Source organism: Cyberlindnera jadinii (genome assembly GCF_001661405.1).
Source record: "Cyberlindnera jadinii NRRL Y-1542 unplaced genomic scaffold CYBJAscaffold_2, whole genome shotgun sequence".
Classification (NCBI taxonomy): domain Eukaryota; kingdom Fungi; phylum Ascomycota; class Saccharomycetes; order Phaffomycetales; family Wickerhamomycetaceae; genus Williopsis; species Williopsis jadinii.
Window position 1 is genome coordinate 672,254 of NW_017963653.1, and position 23,995 is coordinate 696,248.

At 44.4% G+C, this 23,995-nt stretch overlaps 11 protein-coding genes across 11 annotated transcripts; 4 read left to right on the forward strand and 7 right to left on the reverse strand.

Annotated features, from left to right (window-relative positions):
- Positions 1 to 21: 21 nt before the first annotated feature.
- On the reverse strand, positions 22 to 2,427 carry CYBJADRAFT_166143 (uncharacterized protein). The gene has a single exon (XM_020214373.1). It carries the CDS (start codon positions 1,930 to 1,932, stop codon positions 139 to 141), a length of 1,794 nt encoding a protein of 597 aa, XP_020072451.1. The 5' UTR covers positions 1,933 to 2,427; the 3' UTR covers positions 22 to 138.
- A 40-nt stretch (positions 2,428 to 2,467) lies between these two features.
- Positions 2,468 to 3,797, reverse strand: CYBJADRAFT_188536 (DUF1769 domain-containing protein). Its single transcript, XM_020217307.1, has one exon. The coding sequence runs from the start codon at positions 3,774 to 3,776 to the stop codon at positions 2,913 to 2,915; it is 864 nt and encodes a 287-aa protein (XP_020072452.1). The 5' UTR covers positions 3,777 to 3,797; the 3' UTR covers positions 2,468 to 2,912.
- A 137-nt stretch (positions 3,798 to 3,934) lies between these two features.
- On the reverse strand, positions 3,935 to 5,183 carry CYBJADRAFT_47231 (transaldolase). Its single transcript, XM_020217719.1, has one exon. It carries the CDS (start codon positions 5,068 to 5,070, stop codon positions 4,093 to 4,095), a length of 978 nt encoding a protein of 325 aa, XP_020072453.1. The 5' UTR covers positions 5,071 to 5,183; the 3' UTR covers positions 3,935 to 4,092.
- Positions 5,184 to 5,729: 546 nt separating this feature from the next.
- On the forward strand, positions 5,730 to 7,353 carry MTE1 (Mte1p). Its single transcript, XM_020217720.1, has one exon. It carries the CDS (start codon positions 5,980 to 5,982, stop codon positions 7,222 to 7,224), a length of 1,245 nt encoding a protein of 414 aa, XP_020072454.1. The 5' UTR covers positions 5,730 to 5,979; the 3' UTR covers positions 7,225 to 7,353.
- A 1,277-nt stretch (positions 7,354 to 8,630) lies between these two features.
- CYBJADRAFT_47236 (Zn(II)2Cys6 transcription factor domain-containing protein) lies at positions 8,631 to 10,084 on the reverse strand. Its single transcript, XM_020217721.1, has one exon. It carries the CDS (start codon positions 9,978 to 9,980, stop codon positions 8,910 to 8,912), a length of 1,071 nt encoding a protein of 356 aa, XP_020072455.1. The 5' UTR covers positions 9,981 to 10,084; the 3' UTR covers positions 8,631 to 8,909.
- Positions 10,085 to 14,620: 4,536 nt separating this feature from the next.
- On the forward strand, positions 14,621 to 16,292 carry SAD1 (mRNA splicing protein SAD1). Its single transcript, XM_020214374.1, has one exon. It carries the CDS (start codon positions 14,656 to 14,658, stop codon positions 15,964 to 15,966), a length of 1,311 nt encoding a protein of 436 aa, XP_020072456.1. The 5' UTR covers positions 14,621 to 14,655; the 3' UTR covers positions 15,967 to 16,292.
- Positions 15,813 to 17,342, reverse strand: RPN11 (proteasome regulatory particle lid subunit RPN11). Its single transcript, XM_020214375.1, has one exon. The coding sequence runs from the start codon at positions 16,953 to 16,955 to the stop codon at positions 16,023 to 16,025; it is 933 nt and encodes a 310-aa protein (XP_020072457.1). The 5' UTR covers positions 16,956 to 17,342; the 3' UTR covers positions 15,813 to 16,022.
- A 427-nt stretch (positions 17,343 to 17,769) lies between these two features.
- PDP3 (Pdp3p) lies at positions 17,770 to 18,768 on the forward strand (the record flags this gene model as incomplete). Its single annotated transcript, XM_020216206.1, has 1 exon — positions 17,770 to 18,768. One exon carries the CDS (start codon positions 17,770 to 17,772, stop codon positions 18,766 to 18,768), a length of 999 nt encoding a protein of 332 aa, XP_020072458.1.
- Positions 18,769 to 19,050: 282 nt separating this feature from the next.
- CYBJADRAFT_160843 (C97 family peptidase) lies at positions 19,051 to 19,524 on the reverse strand (the record flags this gene model as incomplete). The annotated part of the gene is made up of 1 exon (XM_020213563.1): positions 19,051 to 19,524. The coding sequence occupies one exon, from the start codon at positions 19,522 to 19,524 to the stop codon at positions 19,051 to 19,053; it is 474 nt and encodes a 157-aa protein (XP_020072459.1).
- Positions 19,525 to 20,043: 519 nt separating this feature from the next.
- CYBJADRAFT_160844 (uncharacterized protein) lies at positions 20,044 to 20,690 on the reverse strand (the record flags this gene model as incomplete). The annotated part of the gene is made up of 3 exons (XM_020213564.1): positions 20,044 to 20,380; positions 20,474 to 20,552; positions 20,615 to 20,690. 3 exons carry the CDS (start codon positions 20,688 to 20,690, stop codon positions 20,044 to 20,046), a joined length of 492 nt encoding a protein of 163 aa, XP_020072460.1.
- Positions 20,691 to 22,202: 1,512 nt separating this feature from the next.
- On the forward strand, positions 22,203 to 23,943 carry CYBJADRAFT_166156 (E3 ubiquitin-protein ligase RNF103). Its single transcript, XM_020214376.1, has one exon. It carries the CDS (start codon positions 22,422 to 22,424, stop codon positions 23,625 to 23,627), a length of 1,206 nt encoding a protein of 401 aa, XP_020072461.1. The 5' UTR covers positions 22,203 to 22,421; the 3' UTR covers positions 23,628 to 23,943.
- Positions 23,944 to 23,995: the final 52 nt, after the last annotated feature.

Below are 23,995 nucleotides of genomic sequence, written 5' to 3' on the forward strand. Positions count from 1 at the left end.
CACTTCTACGTCCTTACGGTGTTGAAATCAAAGTTGTATAGATTTATGATTCCTGAATATAAAAGAAAATCGTAGTCTATACTGATGCAAGTAGTTGTTCTGTATTTTGTGTAAGTTCATTAGGTCATGGACCAAAGCTTAGGCCAGTGTCTTTCCCGAAGGATCATCAGTTTCGCTGTCTTCTGAGGACCTTATTGAAGGTTCATCCTCTCTATCTTCATCGGACTCTCTTGGTGCCAATTCCGTATCAATTCTTGAAGTGTTTGGACTTAGACGATCCGGGTTACTGGAGTTTCTTCTCGAACTGTGTGCGTCTTCTTTTCTCTCAGATGGTTCAGCGTGTGCCCTTCTCATGTCTCTCATGTTGTAATTGTCCATGCCTGCAATATTGTCTGATGCTCTAGCAGCATGAGGAGTGACCCCATATTTTTGTAAATTGTTTGCAATATCCCTTGCAGAGTCATGTTTACCAGATATAGATGTTATGCTTCTGGATAGTGTTCTGAAAAGTGAGGCTCCAGAACTTGCTTTACGAGGTTGCGAAGCTGATTGTACTGGTCTCAACCCTCTTTCCAAATCACTATGGTTTGTTGATGGAGCTGGACGATGGGTCATAACTCTTAATAGAGTTCCACCCATACTGTTTGCACGAGCATTATAGCCGTTATACTCCCTTTCTTCGTCCTCTTGTATCTCTCTAAGACTGGCGCCAGATGCTATCGATTCACTTTCCAACGACTGTGGATAATCACCTTCAACTTCCGCATCCAAACTTCTAGGTGCTTCTCCTGCAATTTCTGATTCCTTGTACAACGGCTTACCCATTCCCATGACAGGGAAAACACCTGGTGGTGATCTTAGTTTTGACGAAGTTCTTGATCTTGAGCTTCTACGAGAATCCATCGTCCTCGTCTTGCTCAGACGTCTGTCTAGAAGTTGATGTTGGACAGCTTCTTCTTCATCGTCAGGTCTATAAGCTGTTGGGTTAACATCCTCATCCTTTTCATTCTCCTCTGAAGAATCAGTGGATGAGTCCGAAGGAGTTGGTACTCTAACCACTCTGGAATCGAATTGCAATTCAGGTTGTTCATCTTTAACTTCATACTTTGGCAAGTTCAGTTGGTCTCTATCTCTTTCAACAACAACCAAGTGTAGGTAAAACGGTATAAGTATAGAGAATGCTGCTCCTCCAACTATGTTTCCCAAAGTTTCTGCAAATAAGCCTTTCAGTATATATTGGCCAACCGTGATATCTGCACCGTTAAACATCCCCGCTGGGATTGTAAACATGTCTGCAACGCAATGAAAGAACCCCATTGTGACGAAGGTAAAGATCGGTAAGAACATCAAGAAGAACTTAACATGAACTGGCTTAGCCAGCAGCTGTAAATAAACCGCAAGACAAACACAAAAGTTACCGGCACAACCCCTTATGAACTGCTGAGCGAAGCTCCCACTCATCTTTGTATTTGCTAATCTTATAGAGCCCTCGACAAAAAGCGTTGATTGAGTGACTCCTGACCAGTGGCAAATGACGTACACGACGAAGAGCGTTGCTCCCAAGTTGATGAACCAAGTCACGGTCCACGAGATGAGTAAATCAACTATAGTCACAGCACCACGGCATACGCCAACTGTGAAGTATAGAATGTTCGAGTTGAACAGCTCTGTACCCATAATCACAACATAGAACAGACCGATGGGAAACATTGCACCTTGCAACATGTGGACAATACCTGGATTTGTATTCATGAGCACCGGGTTCTCAGCTTCTGACAGCAGCGCTAACATACCACCGGCAGAGAACAAGATGCCAGCAGCGATGGCATTCACTATAAGTGTATCCAGTCTCAATCTGGCCTTTTTCATCGAAGTAGCCACAACAGCAAGCGCCGCCTCGTGCGGTGTAATATAAAGAGTATCATCAGCCATAACGACAGGAACAGTGCTTCACTATAAACGTCTTCCTGATAATGAGGGTGTCACCTTTGAGCAAATCAGCTGAGGCGAACACTCTGATGACTAGGTCTTTGATCAACAACTTCTCACTGCAATAGACGATGGTTGACGGCGTGTAGATCCTAAGCTCTCAACAAAAATTTTGTCCCATTAGAACCAGTTGAGGCTTGACCAGGTTTAACGTGAACGCTGCCGTGTTTTCATGGGGGACGCCACATACGTTTTGCATCACAGAAGCTCATCCAAAGTTCCCCACGGATCAAAAACTCCGGTTGCGGTCTTGCTCGCTTGGCTTTCAAGTAGGAAAAAATCACCGCACAGGGTTAAAATTAGCAAGAAGAACATTGCAAACTATTTGGACATATGGTTCCACACTTGCACGGTTTTAGGATAGAAGGTCCATTGAGGGTCCCTGCCCTGATGACTCAGGAGATGGCCGATGACTCGTTGCTATATATACTTAAAAAGAGGAGGAAAGTTTAGTGTTCCTTGCGTTCCGTTTGCTGTTCTGGGTGACATTGTTTTAGTGCTGGCAGGAATCACGATCTACTGTCTCCGCCCGCTGTCAGCCAATAGGATTTCGAGAATCCTTCGGAAGAACTTCCAACGGAACAAGTGCGATGCGTTTGACACAAAAAAACAAAAAAAACACCTTTCAATACTTCATGTGTGGCACGTACGAATCGGACATCGACCTGTAGCTCCATCAGCTTTATGGCCAGTCACTGTCTACAGTTTGGGCCTTAGAAGGTGACGAATGCGGAGTGCATGACTTCTATACTACTGGCACTTGCACAAGCTGGCGTTGGACAGCTGTCAATATGTAGATCAGAATTAAGAGAATGCTATGCAGCTATACGAGATCAATTCCTGATCTATACAGGATATGTATTCTCCGTCAAGTGGTCTCCGCCTGGGCTCTAGGCTAACATAGCGCCTTCCTGGTACTGGCCTCATCTATCATCGCCATCCGTATCCGTCTCTCTATCATCAACTTCAAGAATCGATGTTAACACCAATAGTGGGGTGCCGCAATCAACACCCTCACAACTGCTACCAGCGACTTTTAAAACGTATCTAATCCGGTTGAACTTATCGTTCAAATAAGGTGTCAGGTCCAGCTGGAACCCTGGGAACGCAATCTTGATATTCGAATCCTCCAAGCTCAAGAACCCAGAGAAGAAATCGCACTGATAAGTTCGACCTTTCTCAAACGTGAACTTTTCCAAGTTCTCCTTCTTTTGGAAAAACACCTGTCTATCGCTGGGCTGAAGCACTGAGCCATCTGTGACGATGTTGGACAAATCTATAACTTCCTCGATGGGTTTGGAACAGACATCCTTGTCTATTTCTCCAGCATTATCGTTAATCACGTTTAAAGAGCTCAAAGCCTTGCCATAGAGGTAAGGCTTAGGGCAATACAAATCTCCTTCTACGCTCGGGTCAACAAACCTCTTGAACAACTTGAGAGCGGTCCCGGCACCATAAGGTAAGAAATCGCCAATCGAAGTGTCAAAATCGTTCCCAAAGAGCAAGTCCTCCCCGTTTATGTCCTCCTTGGGGGTAAAGCTAAATTGAATTGAGATATTGAGATCTTCGCAATACTGGAAGTAAGGCGAATCCTTCAAGGGCGGGTCGTGTTTAGGTGAACCGTTGAACCCTCTAATCCTAACGCAAAGTTGAACATCGGCAATGGTGGATGAGATGGTGATGGGGTCTTCACTGTTTACTGGAACTATTTGGGGCTCCGAATCATAGGAGTGCGACGCCATTACAGTGATCATGCGCTTCTCTGCTTTCTTCCGGAACCAAGACATGGTCACAGTGTTCAATGGTCTATAGCGTACTTAAGGATACGTTCATGGTTAAAAACGTGAGAGTTCTCTTCCGTGCATCGCTTCAGATCGCAACAGAGCAAGAGAGGGCGGGACATTGACGGTACGCGCACCCATGGTAGGCTAAACATCTCGCCAGCTTACTCTTCAATCATTTGTATCTGCTATAGAATATGGCAACTACAAAGTGGACCACGTTATTGAAATCATTGTTGTTTCTGGATCTGTCTTGAAACCCGCAGAAGATATAATTAACGAAAAAAAAATTATAAACCTATTCCCATTGTTTTAGTTCAATTTAAGCACCAACTTTCTCCTCCAACACCTTGGTCAAGGTAACAGCGTCAGCAGCAAACTTTCTGATACCTTCAGACAACTTTTCGGTAGCCATGGCATCCTCGTTCAAGGAGAATCTGAAAGCTGGTTCATCGTCGACAAAAGAGACCTTCTCCTCGTCAACGTTGGCAGCCTCAGCAGCATCCAACACCTTTGGAACTGGCTCTGTGGAGGTCATCAACTTTTCGAGCAAACCTGGGGAGATGGTCAAGAAGTCAACACCGGCAAGGGCCTTGATCTCATCAACGTTTCTGAAAGATGCACCCATAACAATAGTCTTGTAACCATACTTCTTGTAGTAGTTGAAGATTCTCTTAACGGACAACACACCTGGGTCGGTTTCACCAGTGTAGGTCTCACCGGTCTTGGCCTTGTACCAGTCCATGATTCTACCGACGAATGGAGAGATAAGGGTAACCTCGGCCTCGGCACATGCAACAGCCTGAGCAAAGGAGAACAACAAGGTCAAGTTACAGTGGATTCCGTACTTGGACTCCAACTCTCTGGCGGCTTGGATACCCTCGTAAGTAGAGGCAATCTTGATAAGGATTCTCTCCTTGTCAACACCAGCCTCCTTGTACAGGTCAATGATTTGCAAAGCCTTCTTAATCGTGGCATCCTTGTCAAATGACAATCTGGCATCAACCTCTGTGGAGACTCTGCCTGGAACAATCTTAAGAATCTCGGTACCAAACTCCACGAGCAAACGGTCCAAGGCAAGGTCAACTTGCTCGGCTGGGGTAGACACCTTACCCTTAGCGTATTCGACAGCCTTGTCAATCAATTGTGCGTACTCGGCCTTCTTAGCAGCAGCAAGGATCAAAGATGGGTTTGTGGTGGCATCTTGTGGGGTGTACTTAGCAATAGACTCGAACTCACCGGTATCAGTGACAACGACTGTACCAGCAGCTTTCAATTGTTCAAGAGAGTTAGCAGACATAGTTATAGAGTATGAGGGGATGTTCCTTTGAATTTCAAATCAACTAAAAATTAAAAGGATATAACGTATTGGCGTGTTTTTCGGGGTTTTATGAAAAGATGGTGGCAACCGATGGTTTTATACTCTCTCTCTGATTTCTTTTGGAAGTCAACCTCCTCCGTGTAAACTGTGCCTCTTCTCCCTGTGTTTTGCAAAAGCGGAAAAAGGTCCACCGTTTTCCGTAGAAATGTCGCTGTTGCGGTCCGCGAATTTGGTTTCGTGTGCTTTGTCTATGACGACGTGGCCAGGTGCACACGCTGTTGAAAGGCCGCTTGAGGAAAGGAGCTGCAAAACGTTTCTGCTCTTATTCCCGTACCCCAGAGGGACTTCGGTCAGGATGGAACTAGAGGTTGAGAGCTTTGCTGAGTAGGAACAAGATTTATCACCGTTGTACGCACTGCACTGGGTAGTGGGGGAGGTATTTGCCCACATGCGCATGGTCTGCTCATCTCCCCCCGGAAGCATTCGCTGGGTGTTCGGGTTCGTACCGTGCTCCCTGCCTCAAGCTAGTTTTTCCGTTGAGGTTATTAGGCTGCAGTTGAGGTTTAGAGGCGAAATTTCACTGCTTCGCTACGTAGAATTCGAGCCTGTCCGTGTCTTGTCAAGCTGGATGAAACAGATAGGCGGGTGGAGACTAACTGGCACCTCTTCAGGTCAGTGCAGCCACGCTCAGTTCCGTTTAACTGAGCTCCCAGGCCCGTTGCTACCCCCCAGCTCATCGCGGCGTGCGACTAACAATCTCAGAGCTCCCAGCCAAAACCCTAACACCAAGCAAAAAAGTCCAAAACCACAACCGGACATCACCTTGCGCATAGACTGAAACCCCTACAAGGGCATTGCGAGTAACACACATGGCCGACTGAGCGGAGCATGTCCCAGGCGATCGAATCACGGATCCTCGAGTATAATGTTTTGTTCACACACGATGTAAGGAAGAAACTCAAGAAATGGATCGATGGAAAGCTGAGGCATTATAAGCTCAACGATAAAGTACAAGTGTTGTCAGAGGATGGCATCGTCGTTACAGAACAGTTCATGTTGAAGGCAGACTTCTCAGATCAAAGCAAATGGGATGATTTCATCAAAGTTGGGGGTGTCCTGGTTCAGATAGATTCCATTTTGTGTGAATTCAAGAGGAACGTCGTGCCTTCAAAGAATATTGATCAAAATGGGAACAGCGTTGGTGTGTTGAAGATCACAAAGGCTGAAGCGCTCAACGTTGCACGAGGCAAGTCACAATCACATAATTCTCCTGTGAGCATGTCCGATATGGCTAGTGATTCACAAACACTGACACCGACACTAGCTGCATCAAGAGTGCGAAGAAGAGTTGGCCTGAGTAGGCTCCATACTCCATCGAAGAGACGTACCGGTATCAAACCAACACAGATCACGTCTCTCAGTCAAATCTCCCCTAGGGGAAGTGATACCCACTCAATAATAGGAAGTGGTAAATCCAAACCATCTTCTGGTACAACCGCTCCAAGACTTCAAGATCAGGCCAAGTCCACCAACTCTAGTCACAGTTCTGTATTGAGTGTTGGTGATATGGTTCCGTCACCTGCAACACTGTTGAACCAGCACCATCAAGCCACTCCAACAGCTGAGGCAGTCTCGAAACAGGTGACTCGCAAGAACGAAGAGATGGCGATGAGAAGTCTGAAGGGCATTCCGCACGCTACCGGTACGGCAATGATTGCCAATAGAAGCCGTGATAATTTGAGGATTGCGCCTACATCTGATCGATGGGCTGAAATAGAGTACGATTTAGGAGAACCCGGTTATACAGATTGTCCTGATTCTACTCAAACATCCAAGATTTCTTGGGGGACCCAGGATCCGGATCCAAGTGTGTTTGCTTCTGAACTTCTGAAGCTTCATAAGGCATCTGCGGCATGTGACTGTGAGAACGCACAATCAGAGGAAAGTGGGGGGTTATCCAACAGCAGCAGCAACAACAACAACAACAACAACAACAATAACAAACAAGGCTGTACCCAAAAGCATCAAGAGTTATTGCCACGTCGTCATGTGCCGAAGCCAAGAGTGGGTAGAAGAGGACGTCCAGAGACTGTAAAGATTTCTCCTATTCCTTCCAAGTCCAACATGAAGTAAACAAACAGCACCACCTTAAGTACACAGAATGATGGCTGCGAATAAACAGCCACAACAAAAGTCTGTGGTTCTTCCTCGCGAGAAGCGGGATATGAGAGCTCACTTACTTTGATTGAACTAGAGCCTCACACTTTGGTCTAGACGTGAAGCTCGAGAGCTGCACGGCTAGCCTTATGCTAGTTGAACTAAGTGTAACTTCCTGTTTAATAATATCCAGAGTGGTCTATGTGCGGTTGGTGTGGTAACTACTCCAATTCATGGTCATCTGCACTGAACGCGGTGTCCAGGATTCTCTACACCTCCCACCTTTGCTAGCGCCATATGCCCATGGCTCAAAGTTGAGGCTTGCATCTACATACAGAATCAGACAATTCATCTTTGGACTGTGGCCAATAGATGTTCACAAGGTGTATCTTTCCATTGGTGAATTCTCGATAGACTTGCACGTGGGTTAAAATACTTCAAGGCTATTCTTGTGAGTGTTTTTCCTATTGGTTCAACAGGGCTTCATTATAAGATCAGCTACAGGAGAAGCTCTAGAGTGCCTCTGTACTTTTGAAACAGTGAAAGCCACGGTTCTGTGAAATCTGGTGCCTCACTATGGCTTAAATCTATGCAACCAGACCATAACTAGTGGTATTGTGGGCCATGAGAGATGACGTTACGGTGTGTGGTACGTGCCTTGAGCCTTGGGACCCTGGAAATGACTAGTGGACAGTATACACTAAGCATCAGATGGTCGTGCAAGTGAAAAGATGAGTACGAGTGCAATGGTATGTAAGCGGATCTTCTTCTGAAAATGACTTTGGTCCCACAGCTAAGAGCAACGCTTTGCACAGGTCTCAATCTTTTCATACATGCGTATCTTAACTTGCGTCCAATCGACCGGCTATGAGTCATGGAATATCCAGTGTTGTACCATGTCTGATGTATCAAAATTCAGTTGCGCTGCTGCTTCGAACACGCTGTCTCTAAGCAAACCCTATTGTCTGCTTGACTCTCATTTTGCAACGGATGCTGGATTGCAATTAGGTACAATGAAGGCTATAAACGAAGTGAATACGTCTCCTATAGAGTCCTCTCAAAGCCATATCAAACACTTGATCAATGCATGCACTGTTCAATGACATCAACAATGTGCAAGTTGCAGGTGCAGAAGTTCGCCCCTAACTACTTCGTCCCACGATATAGCCACATAAGCATCATCACCATATCTGTCATTGATCAACTTGTATGTTCGTCTGACAAAGCTAGAGCTACAATAATTAGCAGGTAAAACTTGAGACCACCAATGACAAAAACTAAATCAGAACGTCAATATCATAATTCAAAGTACATACGTATTAGTTTGTGTGGTTGTTCCTATTGAACATGGAAACCCGCCAGTAGCATCCATATTATTTAGCAGGCACAACTCAAAAGAAACAATAATAGAAAGGAGCGTCAGTAGGTCATCGTCATAAAAGCAGTGGAAACCCTTCAACAAAAGCCACCATCGTCCACTAGAACGATAGCACCTGAGACGCATATTCACATTTGGGAACATACGGCAAACCATTAATCTGTAGTGAAGGGGGTTGTTCGAAAATAAAGAACATCGATAGAACGATCAAAGAACAAGAAAAGAGAAAAGCATGATGAATATGTAGAATAGAGGCTAGCGCCTAAAGGAGACCGTAAGGATCTCAGAACATGTCCTCGGTCAATTGCCAGTCACCAACCGGTCTAATTGGCAAATCTGAGGTAATTGTGGTCACTGCTGAGCCCTTTGGTAAAAACACATTTGCATTGACATTACAGGAGTTCTGCCCCTGAGTACCAACATTCTGCTTTGAGAAGACATCGCTCAATGTTGAATCCAAAGTAGCAGAGCCCAAATCCATGTTATCGTCAAAAGAATAGACGGGGCTCATTAAAGTGGTATTGGAATCACTAAAATTTATGCTGTCAAGGTCCAATTCTTGTAATGGATCGTGATGTGGGTATAGCAGTGAATCCCAAGCAGCTGACACCTTCTTTGGCTGTTTGAATATGTCCAGAGACGATGACGTTGAGCTTAAGGGGGAGTCTGATGAAGTGGGCGGCGTGGTTGTTGCCGTTGAGTTCCCAGTATTACTTGCATTTGTAGTGATACTCAGACGAGATTGTAACGAAGCCGACGACAAGTTATCATGATGTTTGTTAGACTTTACCGGTATCTTGTGAACATGGTTATCAGAGTTACGGCGGGCTTTAGCCAGTGAAGAATGTGCTCCTAGAGATTTGGGGGAAGAGGAGCCTGATAAATCCCGTGAGCTTGTGGTGCCAGAGACATGAGTAATCTGGTCGATGGAGTAATCCTGAGACGACTCGGCAAGGTTATCAAGCTTCTCCTTTGGCAGCAAATTACAGATGACTTTGTTGATATCAAATTCACCATCTTCATTCAGCAAATCTGGATGTGAACAAAAGTTGTGGAGCTCAGCAGATGATCGTTTGGAAATCTGCAGCAATTCGTTCAGCGACTGAACCAGTATAGACACTCTGGTCTCAAGTAAATCCACGTATGAAGCAGGGTACATCTGGTCGGCTTTCTTCTTCGTCATGTAAGTGCAGATCTTCCCGTCCTGTAAACAACGAGAGCATGGTCTCTGACCGTCACATTTAGTCTTGGACTTTCTACAGCAGTCGCATGCTTTTGACACACGCTTCTTCCCGTGCTGGTGCTGCTGTGATTGCTGCTTATCCGCGGTTTCAGGCATAGTTCTGAGTTTCATCTGTTTGTAGTACGTGTGTATATCCTAAGCGGTGGGGTGTCTTTGCATAAAACCCCCGTAACAAAAAAGAATTGACACAAACACTATCCACATATTACGGGCCAGAAAAACCAGGTGAGATGGCATCTAATGGCTATATATATACCTCATGGATTCATCATGATGTATTTCCCAAAACGTACACTTGCGTCAAACCTAACGATCAGCCCTGGAAGTAACAAAACCGTTCCGTCGAGGTACTTCATGAGAAAAGCGCAACTTGCGGCGCTAACCAAAGAAAGCTTAAACACACCGCAGCTCTTCTTCTGTTTTCTGACTAAAACGAAAAATCGGCCAAGCGCTGGAGCGTGTGCCGCGCACAATTAAAAAGGTTTAAAAACTCTAAGCGGGTTTTAGAGTCGGCGTGAGGTGCCCGTGGGAGCGACGGGACACGGGAGTGTTTGTCGTAGAACTGAAGCGGTTTTTTCAACGTAAAATGGCGAGCGTTTTACAGAAGACTGATTTTGCAACCTTCCGAGATGAGGGAAGAGTTGTGTGGAACATGGAATCCTGGGTGTATCTTTGCAACGTTTCTCCGGTCTTTTGTTGAGTGTAGCAGGAAAGAGCCAGTACGAAAAGGAAGGGCACAATTTGGGTTATTATGTGTGAAGCTTGATGAACCATAAGCTCAACTATAATAGCGCACGGTATGTATGTCATAAAAAAAAGTTGTGTCATTAACAATCGTTCCTCGTTCAAATGCAAAGGCTTTGTGTAGGTACATGTAGGCGTAAATTCATGGGCTATCACTTAGCAATATAGATTGAGATTCCAGATTCAATGACCGTTCATTCAGTAGAAGCGGTCGAAAGTTTTAAATACTATGGAAATGTTTGGTGTTTGGGGTTTGAGCTTCATCAGCCGCCATTTGAATATTTGCCATGAATTTGTCTCACGATTATCGTACATTTGACATACTTTTCCACATAATGTAATACATCAAAGCCGAGGGGGTGTGGGGACCTCCAGCAACGTCGGTTCCCATATTGGTAGCAACACTTGTATTAACGAATTGGTTGTACGGTTCACCATAGTTGATATACTTTGTGATTATATTGTCCAGTTAACAAGTTCTCGCTTGTCAACACACGATGGCAAATCATTGATCACCGTATTGGTTTAGTAATGCTTCTGAAGTTGGTGCATATGTGGATATGTACAGTTCAAGATTGGTGCCACGAGATTATACATGTAAGGTGCCCACTGGTATCATGCCATCTGTATACATCTTACATTGAACGCTGTCCAGGTTCCCATTCACTTGGCCTTGACAAATGTCTAGATGTGGGAGTTCCCTATGTATGAAGTAAGATACAACCACATTAACAAAGGCGTGTATTTACTACAGCAGATCACTACAGCGACGATTTGACTCTGTACAAGCAACTGGAAGCCGTCTACAGTTACAAATGTTGCTTAATAATATCAAGATTCACTCGGTTGGTGTCCTCTATAAGATGCTATAATCGCTATATCACCATGAGTATCTAGCATGAAAAGATAAACAAGCACCGTTAGGATTAGATGTAGCACATGATGCAGAATTTCCACCCCCCCCCCCGGCACACAAAGGGCTGCTTTTGATGATCAATTCAAGGTAAACGATTATTAATTGGCAACTAAACTCGCACTACTTCAAACGAGGGCCAAAAGGAGCGTCAAAGGTTCACTTTATCGTAACATTTCTGACAAATTGACTAGCTCTTTGATTGCTTTCTTGACATTTGTCATCGGAAGGCGATGGTCACTGTATACGTCTCCTTACTATTTGATGCAGTTGAAGGGCCCGAAGACGGGGACTTCATAATGTTGAACGCAGCAATTCCCATAGTTAGAGCTGACTGTGTACCAATCAGCTCTTTAACGGCTCTGTATCCAATACCATGGGTGTCCATTAACCGTACAGTCACCACGTAGGCCATTCAATTTCCAGAAATCGTACCTTGAAGCAGCAACTAAGAAGTATGTCGATCTTCTCAAGGTCCAACTACATGGCATATCTGCTCATGAGACCAGTAGGGCTGGCATACATCGCAGAAAATCGGTCAATGGGATGCAGCCTACACCTTAGCAACATAATTCAGAAACCAATTCTATTGTCTAAAATAACTCATAAAGGTTGTAACTTTTAAGGAGATCTCTGGGGCTTTGAAAGATTGGCATGGACAAGTTGGCATCCTACATGCACATCGTACGTCCAAACCAGCAAAGAGGTCTGCATAATTTCCTCGTAAAACTTATAATTTCGAATTTTACCCACCTTGCGCTATTTTACCGAAGAGGACGGCCCTTACTCCCACAAGTTTTATAGACACACAATTTACTGCAACGCTGGGACAAATTACCAATTGGAGCGCTCTACTCTTCATGGGATGGCTGATCATCGGAACCAGCTGCTCAGGCTACAAAACTATTCAGCCGTAAGTTTGTCAGCCACGCTGAGACAGAGTTTGCAGCAATATCAGCTGGACAAAGAAGTAATGGAATATGTCACAAACTATGGTCTCTTTGGTCCTCAATACACTTATGTGTACTTCTAATCTGCAACTTTGGTCTTTCATGGTGTAAAAAGCCAAGTTTTTAAAATCAATTTGAGACCATGATACGATGGTTGAAATGTGATTAGATGTTACGCAGGAGCGTTTTCAAGCTGGTTCAGCTTCAGTCCAGTTTTCCGATCGGATGTGGTCAGATACTGTTGAAGAGGAGCGTCGGTGTTCTTTCTTGGCTGGCAGTTACTGATATCGTTTACTATTGAATGTTTCTGTGTTGGTTGGAGCGTTGAATTTTGGTTTACTTGTTACTTCTGCATGATTCCAGGGTTGTCTTAGTTATCAAATGCTCCACCTGATTATTATGCGTTAACAGTTGGTCAACAATGTCTAGCCCCAAGCTGAAAGCAATGAGCAAGTTGGAAGTGCTGAACTTGGCGTATTATTTTAAACAGCCAAATACAAAAGGCTAAATCTAAGTCATCTGCCCATGGCACGAGCAGTACTGGAACTTTAAATTTTGGATCTAGATCTGAAAAGACACCATGGACCCTCTCGGTACCTACGTTACATTGTCATCATGAACAACCTACTGAATGAGTGGCTTGGATTTAAGAGCCCCCTCGCCCCGCTAATGACTTGGAACATGTGTATATAATTATCTAATCTGATTAATAAAAAGCACGATAGGCTATGTTGTATGTGATATGTTTTGCTCACTGATACATGTCTTGGCTGGGAGAGTCCTAGCTCCAAACTGTAGCAATCTCGAGATCTTGATTCATGGTGCATTTTTGATCAGCATCTTGGAGCTCGGGATACTATTCACAGTGTTTGTAGATTATATACACGAGGGATGGCCACAGTGCACTATATAACTGTTTGACGGATGACGTTTCAATCCAAGGCATAAAGGTTAAAGACTTCGTGTGGTCCTCTCTCTCTACCCACTTTCTCCACTTGCTTTTGATAACTAGCCGATTAGGTGGGACAGACATTTCTGTATGTCTTCCTATGTGTCCTACTGATCTTGATTTTCGATCCCAGTCAATAAAGTAATAGGCAAATCTGCACTGAGTTAAGGCATAGCCAACACTCCATGTCTTTCCCAGATATTTAACGCTAGTTCTGATCATGAGCTCCACTGGTGAAGTGTTACGACAGTGTTTGATTCGAGGGTCAGAGTTGGCATCAATTACCAAGATGAAATGTTCATTAATTCATCATGTCATGATCGTCGCTTATACCTGACTTCTGGGTCACAGCGAGTACATTGCAATAACGGCCGACTCATCTCGTTCACGAATTGCCTCCCACAGTTCATACTTTGTAATCTATTGCTTACACTGTCTCTTTGGATAGGCACCTCTGACGAAACAACCATGAGGGCTAGGTCTGGAATTAACTCGCTGAGAGCGATCTAAGCTAGTTATTATCATCTGAGATTGATCTACGTTGTCTTGGCGACACTGACAACATCTTACCAGCTGCAGAAGACATCACTTTCTAGAACCACTGGACCCATTTTGTTATACGGGGACCGCACAGCAACACAACCACTACCGCTGGCGTGTTTTCAATGTTACTTTCTCCCAGACGGAACCAATCGTTGTTCTAAAATTGTCTATCGAAGACCGTTAGGAGATAACAGGCTTTCGGCCACTTCAGCGTTCGGCAAGTGCTGTGATGTCCTTCACAACTTAAAGCCGAACTAATTCTGCTACAATAGCAACAGTTACAGCGTTATAAGAACTTATACTTTAAGGCCTCTCTTTCACTACACCGCCTATAACCAGCTGAACGGGCTCCATTGATATCTAAGCTGAAAGTGAACGCAACAGCACAACTCATTAGCTGGATCGTATACAGACAATGTCCATAACCTACTGCCCTACCCTGCGCATTTAACGCCAACCTCTTAAGTCCGCCCAGCGCTCTCTGCCGTCAGCGCCCGCGCCCTTTAACCGTCGTCCTCTAACCAGCGTCCTCCACTCGGCTCGTTGTTCCGCTGTTTGGCCGTTTCGGACTCAACCCCCCCCCTCCTCCGCCGCCAGCGCATTAGAGGGCACAAACTCTCCAAATACCGTCCGAAGTGGCCTTTGCTGGCTTCTCTAGCTACATAACCACGTCCGCTGTTTAGAAAAATGGCCGGTAAAAGGAAAGCTGAGACTGAGGATGGCTTGTATCTCGATACTGTGAACAGAAGGAAGCTTGACTTTGACTTTGAGAAACTGTGCAGTGTTACACTGTCCAATGTCAACGTATACGGATGTCTTGTGTGTGGCGAGTACTTCCAAGGGAGAGGGAAGTCATCGCCCGCATACTACCATTCTCTAAACGATGACCACCACCTGTTCATAAACTTCAACAACCTCAATGTTTACGTCCTGCCTGAGGGACAACAAGTTCAATCGCATCTCTTGGATGATATCAAGTACGCTGTCAACCCAAGTTACACCAAGCCAGAATTGGTTCAGTTAGGCACGCAGCCCGTAAGAGATATCAGCGGTAACGAGTACCTCCCTGGAATCATTGGTCTCAATAACATCAAGCATAACGAGTACTCTAACGTTGTGCTACAGGCCGTGTGTCACTGCAGCATTGTGCGGAACTGGTTCTTGTTGCTCGATGATGTTAATAACTACAATGAGCTGGTGAAGAGATTCACAACCTTCATCAAAAAATTATGGTCACCAAAACTGTTCAAACACCACATATCACCACATGAGCTGTTGCAGCATATTTCTGTCATATCAGACAAACAGTTTACGATAAACGAACCCAAAAACCCCAGAGATTTTATAGTTTGGCTGTTAAATAACCTTCACAAGAGCCTTGCCATTGTTGCCGGTGAGAAAAGGAAAAGCACTGTTATATCTCACTCATTCCAAGGGAAACTACGGGTCACGACTGATGATGGGAATTCCAGCTCTGTTACAAACACAAAGTTTTGGATTCTGACCTTGGATTTACCCCCGGTATCCATACTCCAAGACGGGATTGGAGTTCAAGAGATTCCTCAAATACGATTGGAAAAACTACTTGACAAATACACTGGGAAAACCCAAACAGTTACATCATCTGGTACAAAGACTTATGAGATAATCAAGTACCCTCCGTACCTTTTACTGCACATTAACAGATTTCACGATTCTGAATTGGGAATTGATTTGAAATTGAAAGACAGATACCAAACTTTAGTGGAATTTCCCTTAGAGATGACCTTAAACGAGGGTAAAGCCAAATACAAACTGCTGTGTAACGTTGTGCACGACGTTGTTACGACTAAGAACAGTATGGATGAAGCTAATGAAGAACGCAGCGATTGGAAAGTACAAATGAGGAATTCTGATGATGAATGGTTTGAGGTGAAAGATTTGGAGGTTACTCCCAAGGAGAAAGAACTATTATTCCTAGGTGAATCATACATTCAAGTTTGGGAGCTCAAGCAATAAAACGGTGGATCTACAAACTTAAAAAATGTACCACAAGAGTCATTTCGAAATAACGATTACTTGATAGCAATGGTATCAACTGCACCGGTGAGAACACTTACGACGTTATCCTCTATCAAATCCTCTGCGGTTTGTAACAAGTGTTTCTTTGGATCTTGTTTACCAACGAATCTAGTCTTGAGTTGTTCCTCGGAGAGCTCCTTCTCTTCCTCCACTCTTTTAACATATTGTTCTGCAATCTTCACCATTTGAGCAGCAGAATCTGCGTTATGTTTCTCCTTGTGTGTATAATCTTTTAATGCCAATCCAGATTGCCACTCTTTCTTATGTAAGTTGAGAAGCATGTTTGTTTCCAATGGTGTCTTTCTGTAATCAATGTTTAGAGAGTAGTAATGACGGTTCAGTCCGTGAATCAATGCTTGAATTGAAGGCTTGTTCAAGTGACCCACATTGGATGTTGTTTGTCTAGGTTCCATTCCCATCATCAGTGTGCTAGAGTTAATCAGTCTAAAGGCATCGATCACAACTTTACCCTTCACAGACTGTATTGGATCAATAACCACTGCAACAGCTCTTGGATTCAACTGTTCAAAGGATTGTTGGGTATTGATATCAACACTGGATAGCCAGCATCCAAACCCAGGGTGCGAATGGTACCAACCAACAACCATCTGGTCTCTGCCCGTCTGTCTCAACATATCCATCATTCTTGTCTGGAAAACATCATCAACAGCCTCAACAGACACACCGGTACCACTCTGGGGCATGGCAAACACATCAATCACGTGCACTGTGTAATCATCTACGAACTCTCCAAGCATAAGACCCATAACCTCCATCGGAACACCAGCACGTCCGTGTTTCAACATCTTTAAGAGTGCCAAAGACGAGATGTAAACAGTCTCCTTGTTGTCAATTACAGGGCCGTCCGTTGGGGGAGCACCGCCTAGCCCACCGCTCTGTCCTAGCAGTCTTTGAAGTCTTTGCATAGCTGTGCTTTGGTTACTTGTTCTCCTTCTGTTGTTATGGCGCTTCAATCGTTCAATCCAAGCAAGCGCTACGTGGACGAAATGTGTGTTGTTGTTCGGTTGGGCCTCTCTGTTCGTGTGTTTGTTGTCTGTGTCCTCGCAAAGTGGCGAACAACGTTGGCGGCGATCTGCCTCAGTGGTGTCCGGATGTGTGATTACGTAATAGAGGCCCTGACTATGAACTAGGGCCCCTAATTTTCAGTAGTTGTTGCTGAATTTGATGAAAAGGGGGAGCCATTTCAGGTGAAGACACACATGGAAAAAAGGTATTCTGTATAGTTTCAACAGAAGTTGTCTCCAGACTCAAATTGTTAAAGGGGTGAATTTTGCACTACCCATCCACTTACGCACACCTGTTAATTTCGTACGCTCCCACCAGCAAACTTGAGAACTGCGCCAGTGGATCTTGCTCCGAGAAGCACAGGAAGAACGAAAGTAAGGAAAAAAACGCATCTTATTCAATCACAGAACAACAAACAAGGTTGAGCAAGACTTTGAATAACCGTCAGCAACAGAACTGCAATTACTGTTTGAAAGAAGTGACAGTTTCTATCAAATCACTGTCCATTGCATCACTGTCAGTTCGTCTTGGTTGTGTGTTGCGCTGTTTCCCTTGTGTTTTGATACTGTGTGTCTCTCTATCCCTAAGAGTGTACTCTTTGTGACTTGTTTCCCTTTGTTGTTGGCATCGTCCCCCTTACACCTACGCCTACCCCCTTCTCCGGAGAAGAGCCAAACAGCCTAATCAATCCACAGCTCGAGCCTTACAGAAGTCATGGTACAGGACTCGGACTTTGACGTGACAGAACAGAAACCTGGAACGTTGGTGTTGGCCAAGTTTTCAAACTTCCCGCCATGGCCTGCGATTGTGTTGTCGCCATCTCAGGTGCCATTGAAGCTAAAGAAGAAGACTTTGTCGAGACAGCTCAAGATGAAAAGAGGACGGTTGTTCAAACATGTTCCTGTGAGGTTCTTTGGTGATAACTCGTTTGCAGGGGTTGCCTTCCAGAACGTTCATAGATTGACGGAAGAGAAGCTCTCTGAGAGAAACCCCGCCAATCCGGAACTGATCGATGCTCTCGAGGAAGCTGCAGCATACAGATATCCTGAAGACTTCATAAGCATCCTAATCGATGAAGGAAGTATCTCATCGCCAGAGGAGTTTATTGAGCTACCAAATATCCTCACGCTACCTGAAGATCTCGACCAAGCTGTTTCTAAAAAGAGATCCGCTGAAGGCGACGATGACGATGACAACAATGATGATACACATATCACTAAAACAAAGAAGAAGAAAAGTGCACCTGTTGAGGATATGTCGACTGATAAGTTGAAGCATAAAGTTCACGATTTCAGATATAGGCTACAAAAGGGCCTTATTCAAAGAGATGATACACCAACTGATGATGAGTTGAAAGCTTGTTCAGATGTATTGAAAGAACTCGAGACATTTTCACCACATATCACGCTAGAACTCTTGAAATATTCCAAACTACACAAAGTTCTGAGGGCCATTTTGAAAATCCCATCATTAAAAGAGAGTACGTACAAGTTCCACGAACGTGCTGAGAATCTCCTTATTGAATGGGAAAACATGATACTGAGTATTAAGAATGAGAAAAAGGATACTCCTGTTACACCAAACACTTCCGTACTGGATTCTGCTGGTGTTAAACAGGAAGGGGAAGAGAGTAGTGAGGCTAGATCTCAAGAACCTTCTGAAGTGAAGGATGAACGTGCCCCTGGAAATATAATCGAGAACGGTCAATCTTAACCCGGTGGATAGAGAAAAGAAGAAGAATGACATATACTACCCTTGAGAGATCTTTTAATTTCATCATGGCTTTTGGTGACCCCATATTTCTTGCTCTGGTAAAACAAGTCTCCAGCAACTAGCTACATAATGTTTCCCTGGAGGACAACCCGCATTTGTACTGTATTCTACCTCAATTTCTGTTGCACTATGTACTTATAATTGAAAGAAAATGAAAATGAAGACCAAGTGTTCATTTGGTTCCTTTTCCGTCTATAGCGAACATCGATCTTTTGTCCAACATCACATCATGATTCCACCGTTAAACATTTGCTGTATCAATGCACCATTTGGAGATGAGAGCACTTGTTCAGGTAGATGCAATATTCTCTTTTCCAACTCTGTACCATTCAAAAATTGCAGTAGTTCATGCGTGAAATGGTTACAATTGTTGTGAAACAAGTTATAACTACCGAACTTGAAGCGATTCTGTTTCAAATCATCCAAGTATTCGCCCAATATCTCACCTGGGATGAAAGTCTCACCCAGTTCTAATACCTCCATGGGGACTCCAAACCGCGTCTTGCCTGCCTGTGATATAGTAGCACCTTCCCTATCAAAATAGTACTCTTTGCCGCCCATTACAACAGATGTGTGATATATGGCATCCATATCAATTCCAACGATGGCCCTCGAGTATACCCTTGCGAGCCCATGAGATATGTCGTAGACATACACTTGTACTTTGGTTCCCTGTTCTTCGTTTGTTTCATCCATCGCCTCTGTACGGTTGTTTATCAATCTACAGATCTAAGATGAGTTTGAAGGATTCAAAAGGAATGGTGAAATGGCTCATAAACAAATGTGGCAAAAATATTGGGCCCCAGGCGCCCGTCCCCCAGCCCTCGCTTCAAATAACTGTGTTTTTTAAAGCCGCTCGGGAACTCTAAACAGCACCGAAGCAGGGGAGGTTCATGCAAAGGGAAGACAGCGTCGGTGTTATAAAATTCAGTAAGGGAAGCTCGGTCGTGGCGGAAAGCTCATGTAATATAAATCAGATGAATGTTTATTATGTTGAGATGGTTATAAGTTAACGAAAGAAAAGAGTGTATAAGATGCGAAAATAAACAACGAGCATCGTGTTTAAATTATTCGATGCTTTGTATGCCCCATAACTGTTGCCTTTCTTGTGCCTGTAATCATACTTCAATGCACGGCGGTTGTGTAGTATGCCAGATTTCCGAGGAAGAGAGAAGTGTCACCATAGATCCACCTGTTGGTGGGTACCTTTCCCCATCATCGGCTGGTGGATGAGCTCGTGTCTGAAGAGCCCCTATCTGAGTAATCTGACATCATGTCTTCTGCCCAATTGACCCTGTTTCGAGGATTCCTGTTGGAATTCACAGATGAAGAGCTCGAGTTGTTATAGTTGGCGCGCGCGGTCTGTGCGTTACCAGAGCTGTCCGAATCCAAATCGACATCCACCTCGCTGGACGAAGTCAGCTCCCTAGTGAATGCTGTAGATGTAGATACCCTGCTCAAACGTTCAAGCTCCTCCTGTTCTAATACCACCCTTCTGACGTCTTGAATTGAGGCCTGGAATGAGCCGTCGCCGTCATCACTGGACCGTGGACTTGTGATTGTGAGAATCACTAGTAGTAAAGAGACACTGTTGTTCTCTCTGGTATAGTGACAATAGACGAAAACCTGCATGTACCTCACTTACGAGACACTGATTGTATGAATACTGGTAACTTCGATGTAATTTATGAGATGTCTTTGTCTATATCCCCAAGCTCGAATGCCTAGCGAAGATGTTGACGTGTGAACGCTGGTATAAGTGGATTAGACGTGCGATTCACAATACCTGGTTGGTCCTGACCGGAAGAACTAGCTTGAGGAGATGGCTTGCGCTCAAGGAATTGTAACTGACTACGTTCCATGTTTGTCGTTATATATACACCTCTGCCAACCTCCGAAGTCTAACACTAACTGTCTCACTCCTCATGCATATTTGTTCATTGCGCATTGAGTACTAGTTACCTACACCTATAACAAGCGTTCAAGAGCTTTCGCCCCATCGTGGTTATTGGATCGGCTTTCAATGTCATAGAGCATAAGGTGTCCCTACCGCCTCTTCATCTTGCAGACGCAGTGGGATTTTCCGAGAAAATTTAATTGTTACGGGACACAACCAGTGGCAACACCGCCATAAACATACGTTTCTTTTTGTTGTGGTGCCTCTACCAATTTGATGGGTCGGAATTAAAGACAACGTACCCGATTCTGACTTCAAAATGTAACAGACTAAAAACAGCCTGCTGTTGTTAGAAAGGTAACAGATTTTGGATCCCAGTTTTATATTTTAGACGCGAGTGTAACTGAATAACGTTTGACTTTGCTGTAGTTGTGAGATCAAAGCATTCAGCCCAGACTTTTGCTTGCTAAAAACTCAAAACGCTATGTGACACAGGGCTGTGCCAAAAAGAAAAAAAGCTTGCTGTGGCATATAGAGAATACCATCTTGTCTCAAAGGAAGGTTGACTGGATGCTATTGAACTCTCTGTAAATTTACCTTCATGATGCCCAGGTAGAATGAACCGCTGATATATCCGCGTTCCCCGTTCTTATGCAAACACAGTCCTTAGAGTGTGTATCCTATTGAGTTTGGGGAATACACCATTTTGGCTGTCATTCTTCGTCTCCCTTTTTCCAGTTTCAACACATGATCGGGATGTAACTTCACCAACCATCAACTGTAGACTATTCCTAAGTTAGAATTTTGATTGTGTGTGCGGGCTCACGCACCTTAATTGAACGCTTCATGCTGGTAGGATGACAGTTATAGATACACAGCCCATTCTGGCAGCTGCAAGTGGGATTCCACTCTGTTGCACACGGGTCAAAACCAAATTTGTGACGCTCCGGCCGAACTACAAAGTACAGAACTTGCAACCCCAAGATAACGAAACTTGTGATGATGTTCTCGAACTAGTGGTATTTCTGAATGATGGCACCTTGGAGAAACATTACCACTGATCAAAACGCTGTTAGCACTGATCAAGACGCTGTGAGCACTGTGCAGTGCGCAGTGCCGCACGAGACAACTGGCTAACACTGAAATGTGCAATTACCAACTGCCAACTGCCAACTGCCACCAACTGGTAACTGCAAGTTGCAAAGGGGAAACGAATGCTTTTAATCCTCGTCATACTTATGCTGCTCAAATTAAACTACCCCGGCATTTTCCTTTTATTTTCTTCAGCTTCAGCTTTATAAAAAAGACGAAAAAGTGGTTGAATTTCAATCTGTAGCTCTTTTACACACCCTCTCCCAAAACAGATCAACCTCTACAGACGTATTGAGAAGCTTAAAAGTAGTCCAGTGAGGGTTCAAGTGTAATCGGGACTCTACAATATCAAGCACCTCAAATCGGCTCTAGCACTGATCAGGAGTTTCGGACTTTTCACAGAATCACTAGGGGAGTTACTGTCTCTTGGCTTCAGAGTAATCTACAGTACAGGCACCGGGAATTCAATTTTAGAGGGACATATATATCACCCAGGGTATCTCCATGGAAAGGCCACTCTCTCATAGTATACCTGTTTGATTTTGTTGTTTTTCATCTTTCTGCTTCCACTGAGTAATACGCTATCCCCCACCCCACGATCTCTATGGACAGACCTCCGGAACCATCATCTATCGTCTTCTTCGTTGCGGTGGCAATAGGTATCATTATCGCAATAGTGTTTGTGTTTTTCTCACTAAGATACTATGTCAGAACAAGACTGGGGATATATGGCAATGCCCGACTAACCTCACGCAACGGTGCCTTGGTGTTGACAAATGGGGGCCTGCAACGGCTGGGGATGTACTCGATGAACAGGCAGCAGCGCCGCAGGTTCTTGAAGAAGCGGAGACTCACGCAGGAAGAAGTGGACCATCTGTTCCCTCTACGTACTTACCAAGAATGGCTAGATGGCGGTGCTGAAATGGACGAACATGCAAGAGGTATCGCCGCTGAACTCAAGGAGGAAGACGATGACCTTTTGCTGGATCAACAGCAGCATGTAACGGACGTTTCTCGTGAGGACACTCCATCTGCGGCTGATGACACCGCTGCGTCAACCACCAATGACAGCGCACTGGGCACAAGCCAGAAGAGTGCAAACGTTGTAGCGGTACACTCTGATTATAACCAGGCTGAGATTACAAATCCATCTGCTCGTATTCCAGAGATTGACCTTGGAACCCCCACCTATGAAATACACTTTGACTCGGGTACTTGTGCCATCTGTATCGACACCTTTGAGCCAGACGATGAGGTTCGTGGGCTGATTTGCGGACACGTTTTCCATCAAGCGTGCCTGGATCCATGGCTCACGAAGAGAAAAGCATGCTGTCCTATGTGCAAACGTGATTATTACTTAAAGAAGAACGAGGACTCCGATAATACAGATAACGGTGATGTAAGGGATGACGAGCCGGTGGCTGCTGGTGAAGATTTTACTGAGTTCCAGTACCTGACACTACAGCAAAGAGCAGATGAGATTGAACGGAATAATCCAGTTATTGGTATTGCTGCAAAGGAGAAGATCAAACATTTTTTACGTACTAGATGGAAGTTTTTTTGGTTCATAATGGGTGTTTCGAGACAAGACTTGATCAACTGTGCTATAGTAAACGAGGCAGAGAGACGCATCAATGGGCTTCAGCAACAAGAAGACCAGTCACCAGAAGAACACAGAGATGGCGGAGCAGACATGGAGAACGCTATTAATACTAATAATGATAATGATCCCAATGTGCAAAGTACTCGTGGTATCTCACCCGCTGGTGGTATGGCTCAAGACAGAAACAGGGCTGAACAAATGGTTTGACTTTGCTTCAGTAACTTGGACAATAACTAAAGTCCTATGTGTATGAAGGTCATCATTGGGTTTTACTACTAAGGCTTGTCGTATACTCATGCTCTCGCTCTGGTGCTCCTCTCTTCCCAGCCTGTTCGTACGTGTTTTTTCTCACCATGTCTCCTTCCTTTCTCGATCGCTGGTTGAAGATTGGCGAGTTTTTTTCTTAACTTTTGGATATTATCATCGAATCGTAATTGACTAGTACTTATCATGTAGTGTTATGTACTCATCAAATATATGAATTGATGAGGGTACTCATTCCGATGTGGGTGCGTATGGCGAGTTCCATCCTCTTGAAATCCATCTTCAAAGCACGTATGAGACCATACATATGA